The 26,108-nt window shown below is 36.8% G+C and overlaps 2 protein-coding genes across 8 annotated transcripts in view; one reads left to right on the top strand and one right to left on the bottom strand.

The window, feature by feature from the left end:
• POLR3G (RNA polymerase III subunit G) overlaps window positions 1-11,169 on the top strand; it is a 104,150-nt gene extending 92,981 nt beyond the window's left edge. For 5 of the 6 annotated variants that reach the window (XM_077865306.1, XM_077865332.1, XM_077865292.1 and 2 more), the window contains 2 exons: window positions 2,207-2,370; window positions 7,407-11,169. In XM_077865306.1, coding sequence (XP_077721432.1) covers window positions 2,207-2,370; window positions 7,407-7,500 — 258 coding nt within the window. In that variant the 3' untranslated portion in view covers window positions 7,501-11,169. The remainder of the gene's footprint in view (window positions 1-2,206; window positions 2,371-7,406) is intronic. The other variant, XM_077865326.1, reaches the window with a different exon arrangement.
• LYSMD3 (LysM domain containing 3) lies at window positions 10,568-23,362 on the bottom strand. Of its 2 annotated transcripts, none has more exons than XM_077865273.1 (3): window positions 23,045-23,362; window positions 19,363-19,625; window positions 10,568-14,177 (listed from the first exon to the last, which is right to left on the bottom strand). In XM_077865273.1, exons 2-3 carry the CDS (start codon window positions 19,615-19,617, stop codon window positions 13,515-13,517), a joined length of 918 nt encoding a protein of 305 aa, XP_077721399.1. In that variant the 5' UTR covers window positions 19,618-19,625; window positions 23,045-23,362; the 3' UTR covers window positions 10,568-13,514. The 2 variants fall into 2 exon arrangements, with proteins under 2 accessions (XP_077721399.1, XP_077721389.1); XM_077865263.1 differs by lacking the exon at window positions 23,045-23,362 and adding an exon at window positions 22,416-22,916.
• Window positions 23,363-26,108: the final 2,746 nt, after the last annotated feature.

Genomic DNA, 26,108 nt, shown 5'->3' with positions numbered 1-26,108 from the left:
AATAGCTAATAGGATTTTTCAGATACAGTATATACCTTGCACAGTGCATTTAAAGTGTACTTAATAAATACAGCACTATGATTCTCTTTTAACTACACAAAATTTGTGGGTTGTAGGCCTCTTTACTGCAATTTGATTAAAATTAAAAGAAAAAAGTCCATATGTTAATATTGGTGTAGCATCATTCTGTGTGGGTATGTGTATGTATATATTTATAGACACTTTAGAAGATCTATAAACACTATTTTGTTTACTTGCAATTTCCCAAAGGGATTATCAGTTAGAAAAACTGCACACAGTATATTGTAGTAATAACTCATATAAGGCAGCATAGGTCAGTGTGAAGATAAATCATCTTATGTCTACATTACCTTGACTTTATTTGTTCTGCCTCAGTGGAGTGAAGTACGAAAGGTGAAACTTGAATTTTGGTTAGAAATTGAATCTATCTGATGTAGTGTTTTTATTGCCTTTGATCTCCTTAAATTCAAACTTGAATGTAATTAAAGAGATTTTAAAAATAAATATTTAAGAGCCAATAAAGGAATCGCGAAGTTGTAGTCACTCCAGATACAAAATGTGTTTTCTCTCTATATGTAGTCTACAAAGCAAATATAATAGGATGGAGCATTTGCAGCTATATGAACTAACGTTCTGATTATTGTTTAAGAATAATCATATCTTAGCTAAAGTGATCCTGTGCTTTAAGTATGAGTATTAATATATGAAATTATTGTTGTATCCACTCCTATAAAGCTTGTGGAATTCTCTCACTCGTGCAAATTAAGCATAGATCAATTTAGTGAATGGATAGTGACAGTAATGAAAACAGACCCTTTTTTATCAAAGGGAAAGAAATGTTGGTAGTCATAGAAATTTAAAGATGTAACTGTAAAGTTAAATTTGTTACGAGAAAGTAGCAGTGATTTTAACAGTGAATAAGTGAAGCCATCAAGCAATCAAGGTTTCCTAACAACATCTCTCTTTTGCCTCCTGAGTTGCTAGGAAGTGCTAATGTTGACAGTGGTTTTATTTTTTTTTTTTTAAGATTTTATTTATTTTATTCGAGACAGAAAGAAAGAGAGTGAGCACACAGCTAGGGCTGGGAGCAGAGGGAGAGGAGAGGGAGAAGAGACTCCTGGCTGAGCAGGGAGCCTGATGTGGCGCTCTATCCCAGAACCCTGGGATCATGACCTGAGCCAAAGGTAGACGCTTAACCAACTGAGCCACTCAGGTGCCTGACAGTGGTTTTAACTGTTATTTGTTTGTTTTGTTTTTAGCAAAGATTAAAGTTTTAATCTCTTTCTCTTCAATCTGCCAGATATGTTAAGAAGTAAAAATTCCTGGAAATAAGTAAATAATGAAGGAGAACAGAGAGAAAGATGGGGATAATCTGCAAGCAGGATAATCCACACCAAATGATTATGTATTAATTGTTTTAAATGATCTCTCTTTGGGGCACCTGGGCGGCTCAGTGGTTGAGCATCTGCCTTTGGCTCTCAGGTTGTGATCCTGGGGTCCAAGGATCAAGTCCCATATCGGGCTCCTTGTGGGGATCCTGCTTCTCCCTCTACCTGTGTCTCTGCCTCTCTCTCTCTCTCTGTATATATCTCTCATGAATAAATAAATAAAATCTTTAAAAAAAAATTCTCTCTCTTATAAACTAAAACATAGGAGCAGGAGCACCTGGCAGGCTCAGTTGGTAGAGCATGGGACTCTGGATATCAGGGTTGTGAGTTCAAGTCCCAGGATGGGCATAGAAGTTAGTAAATAAATAAATAAATAAATAAATAAATAAATAAATAAATAAAATTTTAAAATGTAGATATTTTTGAAATGTTACCGTTATATTTTATTTTCTCCTTTCATATTGAAAAGATAACAAAGTAGCATTCTGAAAGTTTCTCTCTATAAACTAAATCAACATTTTAGAAGAAGGTAGGATAGAAACCATAAAAATAAGTCATTGTGCTTAGAGCCGATACCCAACAATACCTGAGACCTAATTATAAAGTAACAAAATCAATGAAAATACTAGTATAATGACAGGACAGAGAGTTCCTCCTTTCTTGAGTGAATTCACAGTTTCCTAGGTAGTGGTCTGGAGGATTAGAATAAGGTTATAGGTAACTGTTTTCTTGAGGCTAAGCAGGGAGGTCAAAGTGTAGTGGTTTCCATTTAAATTAATGAAGTTCATTTATACCAGGAATTGGAAAAGAGAGGTGATGGTGAAAAATCAGATGAGGAAAATGAAGAGAAAGAAGGAAGCAAAGAGAAAAGTAAAGAAGGTGATGAGGAGGAGGACGATGATGCTGCAGAACAAGAGGAATATGATGAAGAAGAGCAAGAAGAGGTAATGGTTTATTTGGGGTGGGTAACAAAGTTACAAAGTTTACGGATTATCTAATAAGGAATTGGATATATGCTATATAATTAAATTAACAAACCAAAACCAAGTCAATGGCAATGAAGGATATGTTATTATCCCTGGTATCAGTTCCTTAGTTCAAGAGAATTATTATGGCATTGAAATAATGATACCAAACTGAATATAGGAAGTGAGAATAAGTTGATAGGCAACCCTAAGTGGAAGTCCATAAGTGAAACAAATTGATAGATTATTTTAAGATTTATCTACATAAAAATTTAAATATGCCATTACTGTAATTAAGGACTTAGTCATTTAGGGTGTGAAGAGGAAATCCTTGGAATATCATCATGTTTCAAGCCCCAAAGTTCATATGGACCCTGCCAGAGAACAGTTATGATCTAACCTCAAGTATTTGACTGAGTTAGGACTTAGTAGTTTGGATTTGGGATTTCTAACTTCTAGAAACATGCATGGTGCATTTCAAAATAAGCTAGAGCAAATAAGGATATTTTTGAGCAGGGTAACTTTGTTGGTCACAGCATCTTTGGGACTTAGTAGATACCTCATGCAGTAACCCTAGTTTCTTTCTCCTTTCTTCTCCATGGCAGTGAACTTTGTCTTCACTCCATTTTAGCCTCTCACAGGACAATGAATCTTTACTTTACCTGAAACTGCTATAACTATGAAATCGTTATTATTCATTTACATTAAATTTGGTTTGTTTTAGAATTTACATTAGTGTAAAGGGAGAGGTACAGATCCATTTTTATCTATTTCCAAATGGCTAGCCAGCTGCTAACCTCATTTATTAAATAAATTGCTTTCTTCATTGATTTGAAATTCCCCTGTATCAGCTATTAGATTTCCCACTTCTATTTAGATATATTTCTGGGACCTGATTTTTGAACTATCACTCTGCTGTTCCAATTAACAGAAGCTTCTGATTATTTGTTAATGTTTCTAGGGAGAATTTTCCTGAGTATTCTTTATTCTTCCAGATAAGTTTTAAACATTTTAAAACTAAACATGTCTTATTGTCTCCAACTTTCTTTCCAGATCATTCACTTTTTTATCCCTGCACTCTGATGTGATTGAGACTGCCAGACCTCTGATTCTCTATTTCCTCTTTACTAGTTACCTGTCTCAATTTCCTTCCCTAAGGGGCCTAGACCCTTGCTCACCCTTAAGTGCTTCCTTGCCATTACTCTCATCCCTTGTCCTCTCAGCACATCCTTGAGAACAAGGTAACCTTTGATCAATTCCACTGTCTCCCCTCCAAACCACCTATTGAACTTTTCTGAGGAGTCACAGAAACTGATGCCACAAAAACAATACTCACTAGCCACTGTTGGCTGGCTCACATGCTGGTTTCTCTGTTTCTCTTATCAAGTCATTTGTCTACATCAGTTTAGATCATCCCTTTTCTTCGTAATCCCTCTCCTTGACTGCCTTTCTTAGTAGATAATACCTTCATACAGAAAATGAAGCCATATAGAAGGAACTCCCCTAATTTCATGTCATCTGCCTTCAAACTAAATGTCTTTCTTCCTCCCCCTTCGTTTTCAGTGGAAGAAGTAGCCTTCATTTTATTTGGAGCTAATTGTCTGGCCTTTGGGGGATCTATAATCCTTCTATCCCTTCCTTTTTTCATATTTTCAGGGTTTTTACCTACTACTTACTGCTTCCATTCATGCATTAAAATATGTTCATCTTTCATTATAAAGTATGTTGCCCACATTCTCTTCCAGGTGTCCTGGTATCTCCTGGAAAGCCGCTTAGCTGGCTTCACTTGCTCACTCCTCCCTACCCTCCTCCATTTAGTTCTTTTTAATGTGATTTCCATGTACATGCCATTGAAATTATTGCCACCAAGTTCACCAATAGACAAATTTTAGTCCTTATTTCACTTTTCTGCAACATTTAACACTGCTCACAACTTCATTATTAAAATATTATTTCCTTTATTTAAATTCAACAGTTTAAGGCAATTATGGCATCAACTATATGCCAGGCATTGTGCTGCATGCCAAGACATAGGCAAACATTGTTCCTTTTCTTGCTTTTTGTGACACAACACTTCTTGTTTTTCTCCTATTTCTGGTACTTTTTCATGGTCTCTTTTGAGTTCTTCTCTTTCTAATCTTTAAATGTCAGTATTCTTCAGACTTCTTTGCTTGGATTTCCTTTTCTCTCTGCAATCTCCCTGACTGCATCCCTAGCCAAAATTTCAGTTGCCCTGTATATACACCTATTAGTCCTCATTTTTCTTCATTCACCGTATAATAATTGTACACCAAGCGTATGCTTGGAATTGTACTAGGCAAGGGAAATATCAAGATAGATACAGTTCTCTCATCAGGGATATGGGTATAGTGAGGAGACATACCAGAAAGGAGACCCTTACAATACATTGAATAATGCTATAGTGTAATATAGTAGAGGATGCCATAGGGGTACGTAAGAGGGGCACCAAGCTCCGTTTTAGTGATATGAAAAAGATATCTCACAGAAGACAGTCTGAAGACTTAATCAGATCAAGATGAGAAATGGATGGGAAGAGACTTGCAGATAGAGGAAAGAGCACGGAGAAGTTTTGCAGGTGATGAGAGTGTAGCCTAACAGTGTGGACCAGGTAAGTCAATGTGGCTGGACTAGAGAGTCCAAGTGGGAGTATGTGGAGATGTGAAGCGGAAGAGACAAATACAGGATCTTAAATACCAGGCTGAGCAATAGGACTTTATCCTGCGGGCTATGAGGAGCCTTTGGAGCCTTTGAAGGGTTTAAAGCAGTGGAGTGATTTTATCAAATATTTGTATATTAGAAACCTCGGTTGCTTGGATTGGAAGGAGCCATGGTTAAATCATGCTTGAAAGCTTGTTGCTATGAACCAGTGATTCTCAACCAAGGTATATTTGGTAATATCTGGAAACATTTTTGGTTGTCCCAACTGGTCTTAGGGGTTGTGCCATGCTATTGTCTTTGAGTAGGTAGTGGCCTGTTTTCTAGACAAGACTGGCTTTTGGAATGCTCTGTTTATAAAGTCTGCTTGAGGTCTAGTAATTTCAGAATTCCATGTTAGGCTTTAGCAGAGTACTAAGCACAGTTTATATAAATGTATTTCATTCAAAACAAACAAACAAAACCTTTCCACTTTAATAAAGGATATAGGTTTTGGGTATGAGGCTGGGTGAGAGATGGAGAGGGAAGCTCAGTTAAAGACTTTCTAGATTTAAAATCATCTTGGCCCTTTTTAGCAATTAATGAAAAATTCATATTAACTAACTTACTGGACATATTGAGAATTTGATAAGCATTATTTTTGAAGAGTAAATGGAACAAATTATCTATGTAACACCTCTATGTAAAATGAGAGAAATGCAGACTTTTTCTTTCTTCGGTCTTTTGAATAATGTAATTAAAGAAAAAAGCAAGGGTTCAAATGAAAGCCAAGAACCATTTAAGCCATCAGTTTCAAGAAGTTCTCACTTTGTACCTGCATCAAGATTATTAACATCATGAAATTACCTAAGGTGAATGACTGAACATACTTGGAGGTGCTCACATCTGAAGCATAAGTTGTATATGCTTGATTTGGAATAGTGAGGTAACCTTCCAATCTCATTTACAAGATGATCTCATTTGAACTCTCAGCCATGCCACCCCTCCTCTGTACACTAGCTCCAGGCTACAGCCAGGCTTCTAGATGTTACTGGATTTCTCGGCACCAGAGAAACCACGCCATCTTCCTAGAGATGCTATGGAAACTTACTGGATACAGAAACTTACAGTGTTTAGGGAAGACAAAGTAATGAAATCTACATCTGAATAATATATCTTGCATTATTTATATAAATTTATATATTAAAAAATCCCACCATGCAGATACTAAAAAAGCTGATATCCAGATGACCTTTTCAGAATAGTCTCTATTTCTTACTCTATCATAATTCCTGCTATAGAGAGCAGAGATGTAGAGATTAATTTTTTTATGGCAGATTTCAATGATGAATAAAAATCTAGTGATGAGTAAAATAAAAAAACATAGACTTTATCACCCAGCTTTAACAATCATCAATTTATAGCCAGTCTTTCAACCACTCATTCATTCACCCAATCCACTCTCACTTCCATTCCCCATCCACCTTGGATTATTATAAAAAGCAAATCCTAGACATTGTATCATTTCATCCATAAATATTTCAGTGTGTATTAAAAAATTAGGGCTCTTTAACAACATCACACTATCATTATTACACCTAAGATGATGAATTTTTGTCTGAAAAAAGGTAATTTTCATTCCAATCAAAATCCAAATACAGCCCATACACTGCAGTTGGTTTTAAATTTCTAATCCACATCCAAAATGGATTTTTGAATTTTTGACAGAAAGCACAGAAATATCAGGAAGGAATCATTTACATGGATAAGTCTTCCCCAATCTTAATAATTAAGTTGTTCCCAGGTGCTTAGTTCTTCTTAACCTCAAGGAAACTGTGGGGCCCTCGATGGAATATGGCATTTTCTAGGTTTGATTTGGTGTCTGGAAGCCTGTTTTTTGATAGGAAGCAAAAATCCCTGTACTCGAGTTCAGTTACATGGCCTAATTGAAAACCTCCTTTCTGGTGTAGTTTAATGAACGTTAACATAAATTGGCTGTTTCTTGAGCGTCTGTACATTTGTTTGGAGTGTTTAGTGGTTTAGCTAACTAAACCCCATGTGCCATCCTACTAAGGTGTAAGGAATTCCAGGTGTCTATTCTACTAAAGTGTAACGGAAATTCCTGCATTTTCTCTTAACTAGTTGGTGCCTAAAAACAGTAGGAGGTAATGGCCTTGTGGCAAGCAGCACAGGTGGATGGGAGTGAAAACTAATGTTTTTTTTTAAGCACGAAATAGAGACTTTTTAAGGTCTGTTTTATTACCCAGACTTGATATTGATAAACTTAAAGGGATCGCCTACCTTATATTTTTTAATAATTATCTTACTACTCATTCATTTTAATGTTTACTGAAGAATAATATATCATTTCACTTAGGAAAATGACTACATTAATTCATACTTTGAAGATGGAGATGATTTTGGTGCAGACAGTGACGACAACATGGATGAAGCAACCTATTAAGCTATGAAATTTCTCCAAAAATATCTTTCTGATACCACTTCTGAACATTTGGACAGCCTTGTTTTCTATTTCTGATATTTTTGTTCTTGTTTTGTTGGACAAATATTTGCTGTCAAAATACTCAGAACCACTTAGAGTTTACATACTGGTTATCTTACCCATTAGTCTCTGATACTGTCCCATTCCTTTTCAACACCTCTGTCATCTTATGTATTCAGATGGATTTTTTTGGTATCATTTCGATTTCAATGTGCCTAGAGTTTTTGCATCTTTTAATCTGTGTATTCACATTTGGACAAATTATTCTTGTTGAACTCGATCTGTTGTAAAACTGTTACTAGTCATCATAGTGGATTTCTGTCATCTGAAAGTGGACTTCATACTGCACAGAGAGCACTTTAAAAACAAAGAAACTTGAAGCTAATTTTCTTTTACTTTTGCATGGGTACGTTCTGTGCTGCATTAGGACTACAGAAACCTGAGCTCTTAACAATTGCACATTTTATGAGAGTGGAAGTTTTGTGATCAAAAACAGACACACACAGGAAAATGCTGATCTGAATGGTATGGGTTTCCCAGCTCACATCTCAGCCCTTAACAAAAACCTGGGATGAATATTAACAAATACTTGAATTTGGAGCCAACTCAGTACCATATATTGATTAATCATCCCACTATAAGTTTGATATCTTTGAATAGTTGGGCTTATGAAAAATTAAGATATCTTATTTGTATTTTACCAAAGTGTAGAGAAAGTGCTAGTCATATAAATCTCACTGCAGAATGCACATGTTTGAAATCTGTGAGGTGTAGTTGCTATTACTAAATTTCACCAGGACTCCTAGTTATCCAGCCGATTTATATAACAATGCAAAATGCAACTCAGGTCATTTTAAAATTAAGATTAATTTTTCTTGTTTCAATTAAAAACTGGCTCCCTTGCCTTATGTTTTGGCAGGGAAAATACCTAAGACCCCCAGCCTCCAAAGACACACAATTGCCAAAGATTTTCAGTGGAATTTGTATTATATATTTTTTAATGATTTATTAGTATTACTTTCCAAAAAGAATAAAGAAAATAATTTTTCCCCTTTAGGAAGATACTACCCATCACCCTCTAATCTTGAGAATCAAAGCGGTAGATTCTATTTCTACCTTTACTATTAGTCTCAACTTGAAAATGAGCTTGGTTAAGTTTTCTGTGCCTTAGTTTCCCCACCTGTAAACTATTTCCTATAAAAATTGCTTACACACTAAACAAAATTTGCCATGTGTATTCATTGATACCTTAACAGAAATGATCGCTTAGTTTGGTTCTTGCCCTCTAAAAAAGATGTGGCCTTGTAAGTGACTGAAAACAAACTTTTGGAAAACTAACATGTTTTCCTCACAAAATATATTATAACCTGATTTTCCCATCTTATATTCTGGAGGGGAGGACTGAAGAAAATTTATATTGTCTTGGACCATTTTGTAACATGACTTTCTCAGGAAAAACATCACTTTCAATTTTAATACCTCCTCAGATAATTCAAGGTGGGTGTGAAGACCATTGTTAGTTCAGTGCTATATCAATCATATGTGCGTTACCTGTTGAAGTAAGCTTCTGGGGAATTTTAAATATTTTAAATGGAAAACATAAAAAGTCCATGTTAAAACAGCAATCTGCTGGACTTAAAAGGAGAAACTCAAATCAAGTTTCTAGTTGTGATGGGCAAATTACATCACTTAGGATTGTAAAGTAAGACATTGATGTTTTAGTCTCTTACCTCTTTAGTCTAATACCATTTAATTTATACAAACCTGATTTCAACGGCTCTGTTGACTTGCTTTAATATAAATCTGCAGATAACCCTGTGAATTGGTCAAATGCACTAAAGATCTAGGTATTTTTATTCCTAGCTCTCAATTTTGCCTCCAGTGTTAGTCCAGCAGATGGTAAGACAACCCATTTGGGCAAGGACTTGCTCCCAGGAGGCCCCAGCCATCTGCCTTAAGTGCAGGGTCTTCCCTCTTTGGAAGATCTTTTTTATAAGTTTAAAGTAGACTAAACGGTGAAGACAGGGAGTATTTAAAGGTTGCTTTACCAGTATGAATCTTGTCTTTCTGGCTTAAAATCTCAGAGACTGTGAAGTTAGTTATTCCACAAGAAGGTAAACTTTAATGCAGAGATAGCCTCCTGTATATAAAAAAGTACTTGTTGGTGAAGTGTCTTTAAAATTGCTATATTAACAGGCAAAATTGTTTTGTTGCTTATTTTTCTGTTTACACATTAAATTCTTACAAAACAAAGTTGTGTCCTTTTGTTTTATACAAACATTATTTTGAACCTCCTTAAATACGCTTGAGAAAAGTAATTTTACCTAATAACTATTTATTGAGCAAGTATGACAGTTACCAAATACTCTTGAATAAACCACCCACAAAAGAAAACTCTAGGTGATTAAAGTCGTGTTTACAAATAAAGAGATTTGGCAGAAGTATAATATTAGTGTGATCATTAGTATCACAGACTTACAGTGGATACAAGAGAATGCAAAGAAATTTAGAGGATCTTGTTAACCTTTCCATTCCTACCACATTCAAATGTAGTGTCAATGGCTTTGCCTTAATATGCTTAAAGCCTCTGGAGTTAGTAAAAGCTTTTTATTAAAATAGGAGTTTAAATACAATTTTAAGGGGAAAAAGGATTACATCACAAATTCCTCCAATAAATAAAACTTCAAACAACTTTTTCAATTACTTTTGCTGCTGGTAATTTAAAAAAGTATCCTTGAAGTGGAAAGGTTGTTTCATGATAAAATTTACATATAGAGCATTTTGTTAAATGCCCGACCCACAACTTGCTAAGCAGCCATGAACCAAGCCTCATAAAGTCTTCCCTGATATCGAAGAACATCCAAAGAATATCAATCTGAAATCTGTCTTCATCTGTGTCCTATAAATAATCCAGTGGACTTTATTTCTGTATGACAAGGGGGAATTCTATTTACCTTACACAGTATCTCTACATAAAATAGTTTTTAGAAAAGAAAACATGTTTGCTTTTATTCAATTAAATTCACCAGCTTCCATTTTAGACTGAATAATAAAATAGAAACTTTATTATATTTGCATATCTTTTAAAACATGAAAAATAAGGGGCAGAAAGTTTTAAAAACCAGTTTTACAGATGTACATGCTAATAATGTTCTACAATTGCATTTTGCATTTGTATAAAATACATCATACAAAAGATTTATAGTATTTGCATACATAAAAATTAAATAAAGCATTCAGATATTTCTATTATCTAACAGTGCAATATGCACATACTTGGAAGAAAAATACTGATTTCCTGAGCAACGATGTTGTAATTCAAAATAAGAATGATACTCATCATAATGCACCATTTAAATACAGATTTCTAAAACCTCCACATTTACCCTGTAATGCTTTGACTGGATCCTGGCTTCATGATATTTCTGAAACACCCTTCATACTCCCATATAGGTAATTTTAGAAACAGATACCTTAAAAAGAACTAATTACTAAGTAGTGGTTCATTTAAAGAATTCTTGCTGAACAAGTGAGTACAGAAAAAGAAAAGCTTTAAAAAACAAAGTCCTTTGGAAAAGTTCATTTAATATCTTCTTTCTAATTCTAATACGGCCAGCAGACTGTATAATCTTTTAATCTGTCTTTTGAAAAAACGAATTCCATACTTTTCTAGGAGTAGGATGGCAAAAACTTTAAACAGCATTCAACAGTTCAAAACAATCTTAACCATTTATACCCAGGTTTAAGAGAAATAATAATCTGTCCTAAAAATAGATTTTTCTTCATTTACAACTCCAATTTTTTAAACAAACCAAACAGAACGATTTGTTAGGATATATATAACATACATACCTTCTAATGTAAAGTGTCCAAGTAAATTCAAATAAGGGTTTCAACACAATTAAAACCCACAATATCAAATAATAACTTATTAAGTTTTACCAAGTCATCTGTATTTGCTATAAATTTTGATGTATACGAGTCGTTTTTAAAAGCTAAAATTATTCTAGAACTATTAAATGCTTAGGAAAATTTTTAAATGACCCTTAAAGATTAAATTCTAAAATTCTATATATATGACATATATAGAATTATAAAGAATTCAAAGATATAGAGAAGGGAAACTGCCTGATTGTGTCATAAGGATATGTTAAATTTCCTTCAAGGAACAGACACTGCAAGACAGAAATGGTTTTAAATCAAGTACATAGTACACTTCACCACTTTAAGTCACTTACTTTGGAAATCAGACCTATCACAATTTCAAAGTAGCACTAGCAAAAAGGAATTACTGACTCTGTGTTTTCATCAATTTGATGTAAACAAAGTTCTAAATTCTACCCTAAAATAATCCATTTTTCTTCCCTAAAACTTGATTTTTCGGCAAGTGTAATAAATACAATGTAAACTGACCAAGTTAACACTGAGCATAGATTAGAAAGATCATACATTTTTTTTTTAAGAAACCAAGGCACATTAAAATAATTTTTTAAATTCCAAATTAAAAGAGTTACTCAAAAAATGATTTTGCTACAACTTCTATATTAACATTTTTCATTAATTGTCTAAGGTCCTCTAATACATGCAAGGGCTTTAATTCTTGACTTCTTTGTCCTGTCTTTTTATGATACTTTCCTCCTGAAAGTACATGAAAACCTCATTTACCATACTTATTCACTCCTCCCCCTTTTTAAAAATCAATATTGGAGTTGCAAATATAAAATGACTGGTCAAAACCTGAAACATTAAAAATTAGGAAATAATGCCCAGAAAATGAGGTGGTATTATATAACTTAAGATACATACTTTATTATACACAAAACAGACAATTCAGACTCCACCAAATCTTTCTTCTAATGAATCATTTTGGTTAACATTTTTAAAACACATACTTTATAAAACTAAATGATGGAAATCAGTAGGCAAATGATGCTTAGTTAGCCAAACTATGTCTGATCCCCGCAAATCTTAAGAAGTAGCACTATCAAGCCCTTTCAATTGATCCACACACCTCTGGCCTCTGTTCCCCAAATTAATGCTACAGTTCAGAGGGGAAAAAAAGGTCTAAGTTGGACATTTTCTCTTTGAAAACCAGGTTAACGGATCAAGAAATAATTTGTTACTGTTAATGCAAAAGGGCTCTTTCACCTTTGCTTTTGCTTATTAATCATTTTCTGCAACATACCTGAGGCAGCCCATGAAAATCTGTTTTAATAAACTTATACTGTTGTGCTTGATAGTGAAGGTGGAGACGAACTTACACAGCATATGTTATGAATCCTGTTGGACCATATGAAATAATACTTAATTTTAATTCTAAAAATTGTATTAGCTTACGTAAAGCAATTATCATAAGGCATTAAATGTAATTAAGGCATGTTACTGCATGTAACACAGCAACAACTTATCACAGTATGTAAGGATTTATTTCCTAAATAATGCTAATTCGTCTAACACTTTTCATTAAAGAATTACAAAAGTGCTTTCAAATAACAGAGGCAAATATAATCACTTAAAAAACAGAAGCAGAGGCAGTGAGCTTTAAGAGACAAAGAATACTTTTAGGTCTTGACCCAATCCAGTGTTCTAGTGACCAAACGGCAACTTCTTAACTAGAATACATTATTTTGGGGACTTAAGCCAAAAAATAATTCCTTGGAAAATAAAACTTAAACATAACCAACCTTGAATAAGAAAAATGATGCATTTTCCAAGTTAAGAACTTCCTAGACCCATATTTAAATTCATTTCTGCTTTAAGCATTGATACAACAGATACATGGATTCACAACTCTCAATATCAACAACTAGCAACTGTAAGAATTTTATACTCAATTTGTAAATGGCTCCCCCAAAAGGGCGAAAAACAAAAGCATCTTCAATCTCCCTAACTTCTGCCCTTAAAGTGGTTATTGAATATAACTGATTCACCACACTCCAGATACACATGATCATTAACAATGTTATTATTATGAGCTAACTGCTATGTCTTGTGTTGAGCAGCAGGTGATTGAGAATCTTGACTATATAGTTTATGATCATGTTGGCCAAAGGGTATTCCTTTAGTTGGACCAATTCCATTTTCCATTTCTCTTTGTTGTGATGGAGGTGTCACTCCTGAATGCAAATGTGAAGAATCCATTGTTGAATGGTGACTAACATCCACTTTCGCTAAAATTTCATAATACAGTAAATAAAATACTGGCGTTATTATACCTACTATCAACATTATCACTACAGCTGTCCACCACCCTATTCCCCAGTCCGCTCCATAATAAGGATCCTTACGTTGAATGTTTTTGTTATCAGGTTCAAAACGTATCTGTTGTGCTGTTAAAGCAGATACCACCTCATTAAGATTCTCTTTTTTGGTGTCTGTACATTTTACTATTTGTTCTATGTCTCGGTCTACTTCTTTTAAAAAGTTATCAGCTGACTCACTGGAAGAAAGAGAATCATTAGGTGGCAAAATTTCCTGTTGTTCTGGAACATATTGAACAGATGAAGGACGTGAAGCCTGTCTTCCTTTTGGAGGATAAAGTGTTTCAGTCAATGAACTAAATTTTTTAACTGGAATTTTGATAGACCTAAGGGCAAAAAAGTCTTGATCGCTGATGAGATTGTTAACCCTCTTGATATCTGCTACCTGTTAAAAAAAAAGAAAAAAAGGCAACATTCAACTGAACTCTCCATCAAAATAGAGGTAGCAATAGTCATTTATCTTAGTTACTTTGGAAGGGAAAAAATAGTGGAGCTTAATTATTAGTAGTATTATCACACCCAGAGAGATTTTGTAGATAACAGTTCTACACCACTTTTGATCTACTAGTCTTAGGAAATCACTACTTACTTTTTACTATCACCCATGTATTATTAGCACTAATGGTAGGTATTTAAGTAGGTTGTGGGATCATTTGATATTTCTCTTTGTATATCATGCACAAATATCACACTTTCTATTGTTTTTAAACCATCTAGGAAGGAAGGATTACAAATATGTTCTTTCTTCCAGTCTGGCAATTAAAAGTGTAGGCAAATGTCAACTTACACTAAAACTACTGTATTTTATCAAAACTAAGATGCCATCAACTCTAAGATGTGCCATTATTTTACATATTGCTTAGGGGGGAAAAAACCAAAACACCAAATAATGAGGATGCCACCATTCCAATTTCAAGGATGTTAAAATGTTTGAAAAAACATGCACCTCAGGAATGATACTATAATTTATCTCCCTCACTTGTGTTGATAACATTTCCCCTAACTTCTCAGTGTTCATGCATTATTCAATTACCCCCAAGATCAGTCATTTTTTTCTAAGCTTTTTCTATATATTATATAATCTTCCAACCTGTCTGTATATCCTATCCACCAGCCACTGTCAAGAGGGAGATCATGGGAGTGCTCCTCAATTACCAATTATAATGGTAGGCTCTCCCACCATCTTTAAGTGATTAGTCCCATTCATGATTTCTATCAATGGCTTAACCTAAGCCCTGATTATTTATCACCTGACTGATGTCAGAAAGGCAAAGTGAGTCTAGGATAAAACTTTTTTGGCTTGGTCAACTCAATGGATGATGCCATTTACTGAGATATGGAACACTCTGGAGGGAGAAAAGAAAATAAACGCAGACTTTATATATGCTGACTTTGAGGTGATTGAAATATCCAAGTGGGAGCTATCCAACAGACAGTTACAGGATGTTTGAAATTTAGAAGAATGATCTCAGGTAGAAATATAGATTTATGGATTGCCAGCAAAAATAGTAATTGAAACCACAAAAGTAGACAAGTTCACCAAAGAAGACTGGGAGAAAAAGGTGACATATAAAACATCTCTGAGAAATGTCAACATTTGAGGGATATATTGAATAAGAGAATTCATACCAGAGATTAAGAAAGAGTGGCCAAGGGGTGCCTGGCTGGTTTAGCAGGACAGCATGTGACTCCTGATCTAAGGAGTTCGAGCCCCAAGCTGGATGTGGAGATTACTTTAAAATAAAATTAAAAAGAAAAAAAGAGTGGCCAAGAAACCAATATGACAGTGGTTAGAAGTATGGACTCTCTGGGTTTGAAGGATGGCTCTGACAACTTTCTAGCTATATGATCTGGGGCAAGTTGTTTAACCTCTCTGCAATTCAATTTCCATGTATGTAAAATGACCGTAATAACACTATCTACCAGATAGGGTTTTGCAAAGATTAATAAATTAAAATGTATGAACATTTAGAATAGTGATATATAGTGTGTTGTAATAACTCTAACATTTAGTATTTATATTTAATATATTAAGTATAATTAAATATTACTAGCAGGAAAATAAAAAAGATGCAAAATCAAGGAGGCTGAAGAGGGCTTTTAGGAGGAAATGAATGATGAACTATCAACTGCAGATTCCTGATCACAAAGTCCACTGAAGAATGAGAGCGTTCCTGGTTTTTTGGTTTTTTGTTTTTTTTTTAAAGATTATTTATTTATTCCCGAGAGACGGAGACATAGGCAAAGGGAAAAGCAGGCTCCCCACAAGGAGCCGGATGTGGGACTCTAACCCAGGACCCTGGGACCACACCCTGAGCAGAAGGCAGCCTCAACCACAGGGCCACCCAGGCATCCTGAAGAATGAGAGTTCCTGTTCGAAAAATCAATTCCCTGGAAGTGTACGTGTGGAAGGAGGATGGAGGGAGGATTCAGAGTAACTATATGAGACAATAAGGAAAAAGGATGCTTTCAAATTTACAACCTCAAGACTTTTTTTCTTAGAGCAAATAAAGATTCATTTGATAAACCCCAAAGTCTGACCCCATTCTCTTTAAATGTTCATTTGTTTGACATTGTCTATTCTATTAACTGCTTCATATTGTTTTTAAACCAGGCTTCCAACTTTTAGTAGTCTACCTAGGTTCTCACTCTGAATATCCCTGTTATTTTCTTTTATACTGACTTCCTTGTTGCATTCAGGATTCCAACCTTGAACTCTGTCCTCTTGTCACTGTTTTATGACATATGTTTATGACATATATGGCATTATGTTTAGTAACGTCTAATACTGAGTACTTATAAGTGGAATACAGCACTAAGTACTCTGAAGTGAAAAATCCTGGAGTGCCTGGGTGGCTCAGTAGGTTGCAAGCATCTGCCTTCAGCTCGCATCATAAACCCAGGAACCTGAGATCAAGCCTTGCATCAGGCTCCCTGCCCAGTGGGAAGCCTGCTTCTCTGTCTCCCAGCTGCTCCCCTTGCTTGTGCTCACGTGCTGTCAAATAAACAGAATCTTTAAAAAATAAGTAAAGTGAGAAATCTTTTTGTAAGGTTCACCATTTTCGCTGGTTGAGCTCCTGGCAAAAGGGAGCACTGTTTAACTCCCTGTTATGTCAATTTTCCCTACTGTGGATAGTGCCTTCTTTTCTCTAATGGTAAGCTAACTGCCCTTTCATCATTCTTCATTTTCAACGAGGAACCAGCTAAAACATCTTGGGAATACCCCCAAATGATGTTCTGTAAATTTCTCTATACTTACTGCACATATTTTAGTCTAAGCCCTGATCAATCTTCACTTGAATCATTCCACTAACCGTCTCATTGGGTCCCCTCCAACTTGCCAGCAGGCTTCCCTACCATTTTGCAGCACTCTTTAAAACCCTGTAATGGTGTTCTTAACTACACAGATCAAATTTTTCCTCAGGTAACACAAAGTGCTTCTTCCCATCAGTCTATGCCACTCATTTCTGGAAAAATGAGTGGAAATCTATTAAATTTCCTCTGTTGTTCTTATTTTCTCCTATACCTTTCTCTTTATATACTCATACAGTTATATACTTTTTCTTGTTCACCTCATTTGAAATATGACCTATTTTTAATCATTGAGATGGCATTTCAAACTTGTATTCTTCTAAGATAATTTAAAAGGTTCATTAAAGGAAAACCTATGTCTTTCTCTAATAAAGCTATTGGACCACACTCTTCTCTTGGACCTCCACTTTGATAATTTTAGCCTTATCCCTAATTTTAAATCTTGATTACTTTCTATCAACTTTCTTAAACATTTTCTATAACTTATTTACTTTCTAAAGCACATTCTGTAACTTTTCTACAAACATGTATCACATGGTTATTTATGCTAAAAAATGAAATCAGATATACTAAGACCTCATAATAAATAGTGTTGCTATATGTGAACAAGTTGCAACCCCCCAATCTAGCTCTTATTACCTCATCAAGAAAGGCATTCCAATAAAATATTTTATTAAATTTTTAAATATATATATATCTGTTTTGATCAGCTGAATTGCAATAATTACCCTATTCAGAGAAAAATAATACACAAAACTTCATGGCCAGAGGAAGTTTTTAAAAATTCAATTTAAATTTACATATATTGTAAATATTTACATATTTATTGTATAAATAAATTTATAAATCTATGTTTCTATTGCAGAGAACTATGACAGATAACCAATAAAAGGCTTTCAAATACAAAAATATAACACATCATGAAAGACTGGGGGGGGGGGGAGGATAAAAATAATCAAGGTGAAAAAGGAATGATAAAAATTTCATGCTATTAAAAAAGTGCATATAGGGTGCCTGGGTGGCTCAGTGGGTTGAGCATCTGACTCTTGGTTTTGGCTCAGGTCAGGATCTCATGAGTCATGAGGTTGACCCCTTGTCTGGTTTCCCACTGGGCAGGGAGTCTGTTGGAAGGTTCTCTCTCTCCTACTCCCTCTGCCCCTCCCCCCACTCATGTACTCTAAAATAAATTCTTTCTTTAAAAGTACATTTAAAGAGTTTTCTAACGGTCATATTTTTAAATATCAATATTGACAACATTCTGGAAATTATATCCTTTAAATCATTAAAAAGTATTTAAGCTTCCTTTAAAATGTGTAAGGTGATACACAGTATGTACATTTCAAAATTCTGCTGGAAGTATGAGAAAAGAATGTTTGAAAAAATATTCTAACAATTTCCATATAAATGTGTTCACGTGAAAAGATTTCATGCTAAGGATGCAAGATGGACATAATGACATATATAAAATGGGTTTAATGTTACTGAAATAAAAATACACCTTTCCTTCTATCTATCAATTCTACTTTTGGGAATCTATTCCACAAAAATAAAGGTACCACCCTTTAAAGATAGAGCTGTGATGATATTCACCACACTATTCAAAACATGGGAGAAAATCCCGACTATGTTATAGAACAGCTTCATAATTATGATACGTTCATACCATGCAATATTATATAGCTACATAAAACATAAGTTAGATTTGTAAGACAATGAAGGGATGTCCATGATATACTAAGAAATGAAAAAGGCAACTTGAAGAGTAATAGACATAAAAATAAACCAATTTTTAAAAACAAAATCACCAATGCCCCAAGTGGTTTAAATATATGTAAATATTTATACTTATGTACGTATTTTACTTCTATAAAGCACAAAAAAAGGAATGAAATACCTTATATATATATACGTATTTTACTTTTATACAGCACAAAAAAGGTATGAAAAGAAACACACCAAAGTGTATCATTTCAGGAGCTGAGGAAGAGAAAAACTTTTCCTTATGTATTTCTATATTCTCTTACAACTTGAGTAAGGAGGAGAGATAGCACAATTAGGTGTTTTTCAATACTGAAAACAGAATCAAGAATTTAATTACAGTAATCACTTAAAAATGTAAAAAGTAACATCTACCAACATAATACAGATTTCTATGGGAAAAAGGGGAAAAACAAGATAAAAGAGCACAAAACTTATTTGTTTGTGCTAATGAACAAATTATTTTGGACGGCATTATCCAAAATCAAATTAAGACTTACCGTACAACAGTACTGAAGGGCTATTGCATTTAAAGTATCTCCTTCCTGTATATCTTTTGTTAATACTATAATGTCATCAAGTCTATCTCTTGATGTACTTCTTCGGATTTTCTCTTTTCCTCTGGATCGAAGCTCATATACTTCAGCATCCTCCTCCAACACATCACTGTCTGTACAATTTCCAAATGCATGTACTTGACCACTTGAATGAACTCCTGGAAGAGGAAAACTACGGTTCTGATGTCTCCCTGCCATGTCAAAAACTGAGAAGGAAAGAAGGCAGAAAAAACTTTAGAATGTGCCTCATCCATTTAACTGAGTTACAAGAATCTTATATTCAGGACCCCTTTTTTAAAAAAAGAATGATTTTAGTTATTTAAAAATTTAGGTTGAAGTTTTACAGATGTTAAACTGCAATTAACATCTGACAGCAGAGACAATGGGACAGGAAGAAGAGGTAATTTATTCTTACAGACTATCCCAAAACATGGGGGGTGATAAACATTTTCACAAAAGTAAATTGCTATTTTTTTAAGGTTAAAAAGCTAAGCTCCTTTATTCTGAATATGAATAAAATTAAGGAAATATTTTTGTATTATTAAAAACCTGTGATCATATACTACAATTTATAGTTCTGATGGACTCAAAGAATGTTTTATATGTACAAACACAACACTTTAATGAACCCGAATATCCTGGCTTGTTCTGCATTTTAAGTGCTTGTGGGATTGAAATATCTTTTTTATTACCTCCCTACCTCCCTGCATCACAATGACTTCAGTATTTTTTTTTACTTCAGTATTCATAATTAGTACAGTATGTGCCTTCATATAGGTCATAATTTTGCCCTCAACCAAGGATTCTTATTCCTTGGAAGCTTTTCACCAACCTCTATCAAAGTCCTTGTCCAACTCAATTTATGGTCCATAAAGACTGAACAAATTTTATGTCACTACATCCATTTCAGAAAAGACATTCTAAGACCAAGCACTGACTTAAGGGAAAGGCATACATCAATGAATACTTTTTGCTTACTGGCACAGGCACTCTCCACTCCCCTTCATCAAGCTGAACTGGTTCTCATTAAAAACAAATGTAACAAAAACATATAAAAACTAATTCCACATTCCCAGTGCTAGCTTCATATTAATTGTTCACATAAGAAAGGACCTAGATTGCTTTCAGTTATTGTTTTGAAAGATGGAAAGAAGTAGACAAGTAGTGAAAGGCATTTTGGACATAAAATGTCCAAATTAATTATGAATTAAGACTTCATACTGTGACTTAGACTGAAGAGAGGTAAGACATTAAGGATCATGCCAAGATTTCTGATTTGCATCACTGAGTAAATGGTGATGCCATTCTCTAAAATACCGTACACTGGAAGAAAAGCTGGGGGGGGGGGGGGAGGCTGAACAATAAATCATAAATTCCTCTAATACAGCCCCAAAGAATACCAAATAGCCAAGTGGGCTATACAGTCAAATTCAGAAAGGGTTAGAAATATAATTTCCTGGCTCATGTGCATTGGTAGAAACTGAAGCTGTGTGGGTATAGATGAGATTACCTAAATAAAGTATAGAATAAGAAGGGGTGAAGACAGCCTTGAAGAGTTGCTACATTTGGTATGTGAGTGAAGGAAAATCAGCCTGCAAAGAAGATACAACAGGCTATTCAGAAGAGGAAGAAAGCATCAAAAAAATGTGTCCTGGAAGGCAAGCCCAAAGGGTGTCTTAAAGGACTTCGTTCAGTTGAAAATACTACAGACAAATACCAAGTGAAAAAGAAAACAAACACCCTTCAAAAGTCTGAATTTGTAATATGGATGACAACAGATTACATTCTGCATGTAGGCACATACATATATAATTAACGAACTATTTAATTCATTGAATTTATTGATTGTTGAATCCAACCCCTGAAAACCAGTTTCTAATCCTGCTCTACAGTAACACTGGATTGCTTTTAAAACCCACGGATTTCTATGAGGGTAACAAAGACAACTAATAACTAATTATTAAGTAGCCTATTTCACCCATCCACACCCCCTCGGGTACTCTTACCGTGAACTGGGGTTCCTAAATTCACAGCCACCAAACTGAAGAAAGTTACCAACACTGTACATCTCTAAAGCAGTTTTAAGTCCTGATCACACCTATTCCTTCATGGAATTCTAAGTGACAAGTCTAACAAGTTTTGACAAGTCTAACAAGTTTAAAGACTAAACTTGTTATAAACTTGTTATACCGTAATTCACAATGCTTTATTTTCAATTTTCAAGAAGTTGAAAAAGTATCTCCCCTTCACCTAAAATGGGTAATAGTTTTATTTCCACTTATTTAACCAGGTCTTTTCTATCTTGTGTTTTTAGTGTCGGAAATGTCTGTGAATCCTGTGCATTCGTAGGCAAAACTTTACAGTCATGTACATTTTTCTGGGGGGAAAGGGGGTTAATATTTGTTTTCCTGTTCTCAGAGGAGGGGTTTTATGATTTTAAAAATTTAAGAGCCATCTAATATACAGCAATTTGCACGTGGTTATACTGACACACGTAGGCTGCCCTTTTAGACTGTCTCCCTAATTATTCGTTCTTAGAATACCAAACTGGCTTGGAGTGGCTGAAATCCACTGAGCAATGCCCAAAAGCCATTTTACACATTTGTATCAAACTTTCTCCGTGGTGCACCGCTACATAATACTTAAAAGGCTAGCACTTCATCTCATTATCTCTTCACGCTCCTGTGTAATCAAATGCAAGCAGCGGAGCCCCACAAACTGGGTACCTTTCTCTGAATAACCAAAAACTGGCTGCGCCTCCGAGCGAAGCGGAAAAGCTAGATTCCGGCGCAAGCAGGTAATTACCTAAGCCAACCACACACAGGTTACAAAGGGCACAGTACTCAAGTCATCGGGCTCGATTTTCTTCAACCTGTCTTAATTCTCTTAGAGGTAGGAAAAAATGCACGAACTCTCTCTTCTGAAAACTGGGGGGGGGGGGGGGGGGGACCAACCCTGCATGCTGCCTAGATTTCCAAGCAGTCGCAAAAACTTACGCAATGGATACGTTGCTAAATAAAGCATCCATCAGCTCGCTCTGAACTGAGAGTGGCTTCCCACACACCTTCGTTATCTGCAGCGGCTTCTGCCGGGTGTTTCGCTTCGGTTTCCCTTAAGCAGAGAGCAATAAAGGGGCCGCAGGGCGCGAGCGGCCCCGCACCGCGATACCATCACAGGGGCTGCATCCGCCTGGGCCAATCCAGTTTTTAAAGACTTCACTTCCCGCTCCCCCGTCCTCCTCCACTGCACGCACCTAGGGGCCTTATTTCTGTCTACTCCTCGAGATGACCTCAGATTTTCATGTCACGCCGTGTATTCAGCATCAACAACACGTTGTGTGGGGAAAAGAAAGCGCTTAGGTTCCAAACGCGGCGACCCGGGAATCCGGCAGGTGGGAGGAGTCCTTCCTCCGGGCCTCAGTTTCCCCGAGAGTGTGACGAGGGGCTTCGGTGCGGCCGCGCCGCGAAGGTCGACCCCGCCCCGGGAGCCGAGCCCCGTGTGGCCGCCGCGGCTACACCTGCGGCCGCAGGCTCCGCGCCATCTCCCGCGAGAGCGCAGCGGGGGCCGGACCCCCCCCCCCGCCCCCCGCCCCCCGCCCCCCGCGACCTCTCGCCGCCATCTTTACCTGCTCCGTTAGCAGCGGGGACGCACCAGGGAGCCAGCTGCCAGGTCCGCCGCCGCGGCTCCAGACCCGGGCAGACTCATGACCGAGCCTCCGCCCGGGGCCGTCCCGCGTCCCCGGCCACCACCGCCGCCAACGTCTCCGCCTTCCGGGCCGTGCGCCGCCGCCACGTCCGCAAACCTGCCGTGCGTCATCGCGTCAAGTGGGCGGAGGTGGGAAGCGGTGGAGGAGGAGGGCGGAGGTGGGGAGGGGCGGGGAAGGAGGCAGAGGGAGGGGACGCGCGGCGAGGACCGGAGCCGGCGGGAGCTCCCCCAGCCTCGGGCTGCGCCGGGCGCGCAGGCGCAGGGAGGCCGGCGGGGGCCCGACTTCCGGCCCCGCCCGCGTTTCCTCCCCGATGCCCCGCCCCTTCCGCCCCCGGGAGCGGCGCGGCGCGGCGGGCGGAGCCGGAGGGCTTCCCGGAGACCCCGGGGCGCGCGGGCTGCGCCTTTGTCCCTCGCCCCACTGACTGTCTAGGAAATACGCGGCCGCGGGGGGCCGGGAGGAGGGAGGTTCTTAAGGGCTTGACGGCGTTGTTGTACATCTCTTCCTGCTCTGCATCTGGAGGCTTCTGTAGAGTGGAGGACTGAGCCCCGCAGCTCGGTGTTGACATCCGTGTTTTGGCAAATTGCGCCTTGCTGCTTCTTCCTGTGGAAGCTTCTCGATGTGCGGAAGAGGCCACATACTGGAGAGAAGTCTGGCTGGCGGGGTAGGGTGGCTGCAGTCTTTGCGTTTATAGGCGAGGAGAGTGAGCCCCCTAGAGTCCGGCCCCGGGAGAGCTGGGCCCTCAGGCTTGCTCTTCCCCACGGACGCGACGCTTCTCTGCAGGCTGTTAGCTCACTTGGTTTTGAAAATTAACTGAAAGTCGCAAGTCTGTGAAACCAGTCTGTTAAATCGCAAAACTCACGACTTCGTACGTTAGTTTTCTCAAATTTACTAAAGGAGTACGATCATCTGTTTGAACCTACGTAAGTGACGTAAGGCGTTTTAGTGACGTAAGGCGTTTTAGTGACGTGCGCAGCGTTTCCCGATGTTGACGTCACAGACTTTGCAGACTTGGGTGACTGGCATCTTACGAGGACGTACAGGTTAGGCCCAAACAGCTGCAGGTGCAGGGTGCAGAGCGCTTGTTTTCAGAACGTCTGGGTTATTTATGCATCACGAATATTTATGCATTAGGAAGCTCTGTTTTAAATTACTTTCAAAGAGTTTGTTTTTGCTTGCTGGGAAAATGCCTTCCGCAAAGTTTAGGAATTCTGCACTGCAGTGTTTTTCTTTTATTTAAGGAGATAGGCACTGGGGTCCACAATGCTACAAAAAGAACTGCAGGAGAAGACTTTTTTTTTTTTTTTTTTTAAGTTTGTTGGAGCTGTTCTGTGTGCTGTTGCCCTTGTGACACCCGTCTGTAACCATTTATCACGGAGACGTTTTCTCATCAGTAGACAAAAGATATATTCCCTACTTGATATGTAAGGCTTCAGCTGCCCAGCCTTCATGAATGTTAATGTGAATACAACCTTCTTTCTGCATGTAGGTTACTTTTCTTATTTTAATGTCAATAGGCAGTGGAATCCATGTGAGAGCCTGAGTGATACAATTTCAAGCATTTCTACAGCACTGCTACCTGTTTCCTTTCTATAAATATATTTTTTTCCAATATCTGCATGATCTTGAGTTGTTATTTATGTTTAACCAAAGGTGCGGTTATTGAACTTTTTATAAAAAGATAGTAATAGAACTGTATTTTATTATTAAAATATACAAAGGAGTCAGTTAGCCATGAATTTTGGCCAAGTTCCAAAAAGCTGGCTGGTAGGAACAAGTACTTTGTCTTTGAGAAAAAGGATGTCCCCAGAGCTCAGCAAAGCCAAAAGGGTTTTCAGTTTTTTTGAGATCACATCTGACACAGTTTTCATTAAAAGGCCATACATGAAAGAATATGTAGTTCCTAAGAACGTGTGTTTCTGTTACTAACTTTAAGGTTTTGTGATTTGCTCCAGAATAAAAACAGTATTGCAATGAGAGTATAAATTGATGCAACTGGCTAGGAGTGTTACTTGGCAATATCTATCAAATTAAAAATGTAATTGACTAAACTATTAAATGGTTAAGTAATCACCTTGGATTCACTTCGAGATTACATATGTATAAAATTTAATAGATATGTCCAGGAATGAAAGCGTTCCTACAGTAAGTAATACCCCCAAAACCTGAAAATATTCTAAATGGTCATCAATAGCGGACTAGATACTTCTTGTACATTTAAATGATGTAATGCTATGCTTTTAATGTTTAACGTCAAAAGAATGAAGTTAATCTGTACTTTCTGATTTATTTATTCATTTACCTAACAAATTTTTGTTAGTTGAAAAGTGTATGCAAACCCTGTATTCAAAGCAATGGGGACACGGTGCTTAAAAAGACAGTTTCCTTGCTCATAGAGCTTCCATGACTAGGCACATGGAAAAATCTCTCAAGTGTATTTTAAAGAGAAAAAGTAAGTTACATACATATAAGAGGTATGGTGTTGGGGATGCCTGGGTGGCTCAGTGGTTTGGCACCTGTCTTCAAGCCCAGGGTATGATCCTGGAGACCCAGGATCGAGTCCCACGTCAGGCTCCCTGTATGGAGCCTGCCTCTCTCTCTCTCTCTGCCTCTCTCTATCTCACATTAATAAATAAATAAAAATATTTTTTAAAAAAAGTATGAGGTTATTCCTTTGGACTAAAATTTTAAATATATCTCTCCCATCCCTACCCCTATACATTCATATATCTATGCAGGGAGATGCATTTAATTTTTCTTTCTGGAATATTACTAAAGGAATTTTGAACAGTGGTTGAAAAGAAGTAGATGTGTCAGGGGAATAAAGAGAAGACTCTGCCTTTTCTTCTTAGACCTCTCTGTATAGACCGAATTTTTATTACCACATGATTACTGAACATATTTCATTATTGAATAACTGGACTTGTTTTATCTACATTTAACCAATAGTCCACCATCCATCTCTTCCTAGTTACTCTTGAGTCTG

Source organism: Canis aureus, chromosome 2 (genome assembly GCF_053574225.1).
Source record: "Canis aureus isolate CA01 chromosome 2, VMU_Caureus_v.1.0, whole genome shotgun sequence".
In the NCBI taxonomy this organism is placed as follows: domain Eukaryota; kingdom Metazoa; phylum Chordata; class Mammalia; order Carnivora; family Canidae; genus Canis; species Canis aureus.
This window is presented reverse-complemented; position numbering and strand designations above follow the sequence as displayed.

Bases quoted from the DNA above. Each gene is read 5' to 3' on its own strand.
- LYSMD3 (XM_077865263.1), bottom strand. From the start codon at position 22,443: ATGCTTTATTTAGCAACGTATCCATTGC. The intron at 19,626-22,415 runs GTAAGTTTTTGC...TTTCCTTCTCAG, and splicing joins TTTAGCAACGTATCCATTGC to TTTTTGACATGGCAGGGAGA. The intron at 14,178-19,362 runs GTAAGTCTTAAT...TTTTTTTAACAG, and splicing joins CCCTTCAGTACTGTTGTACG to GTAGCAGATATCAAGAGGGT.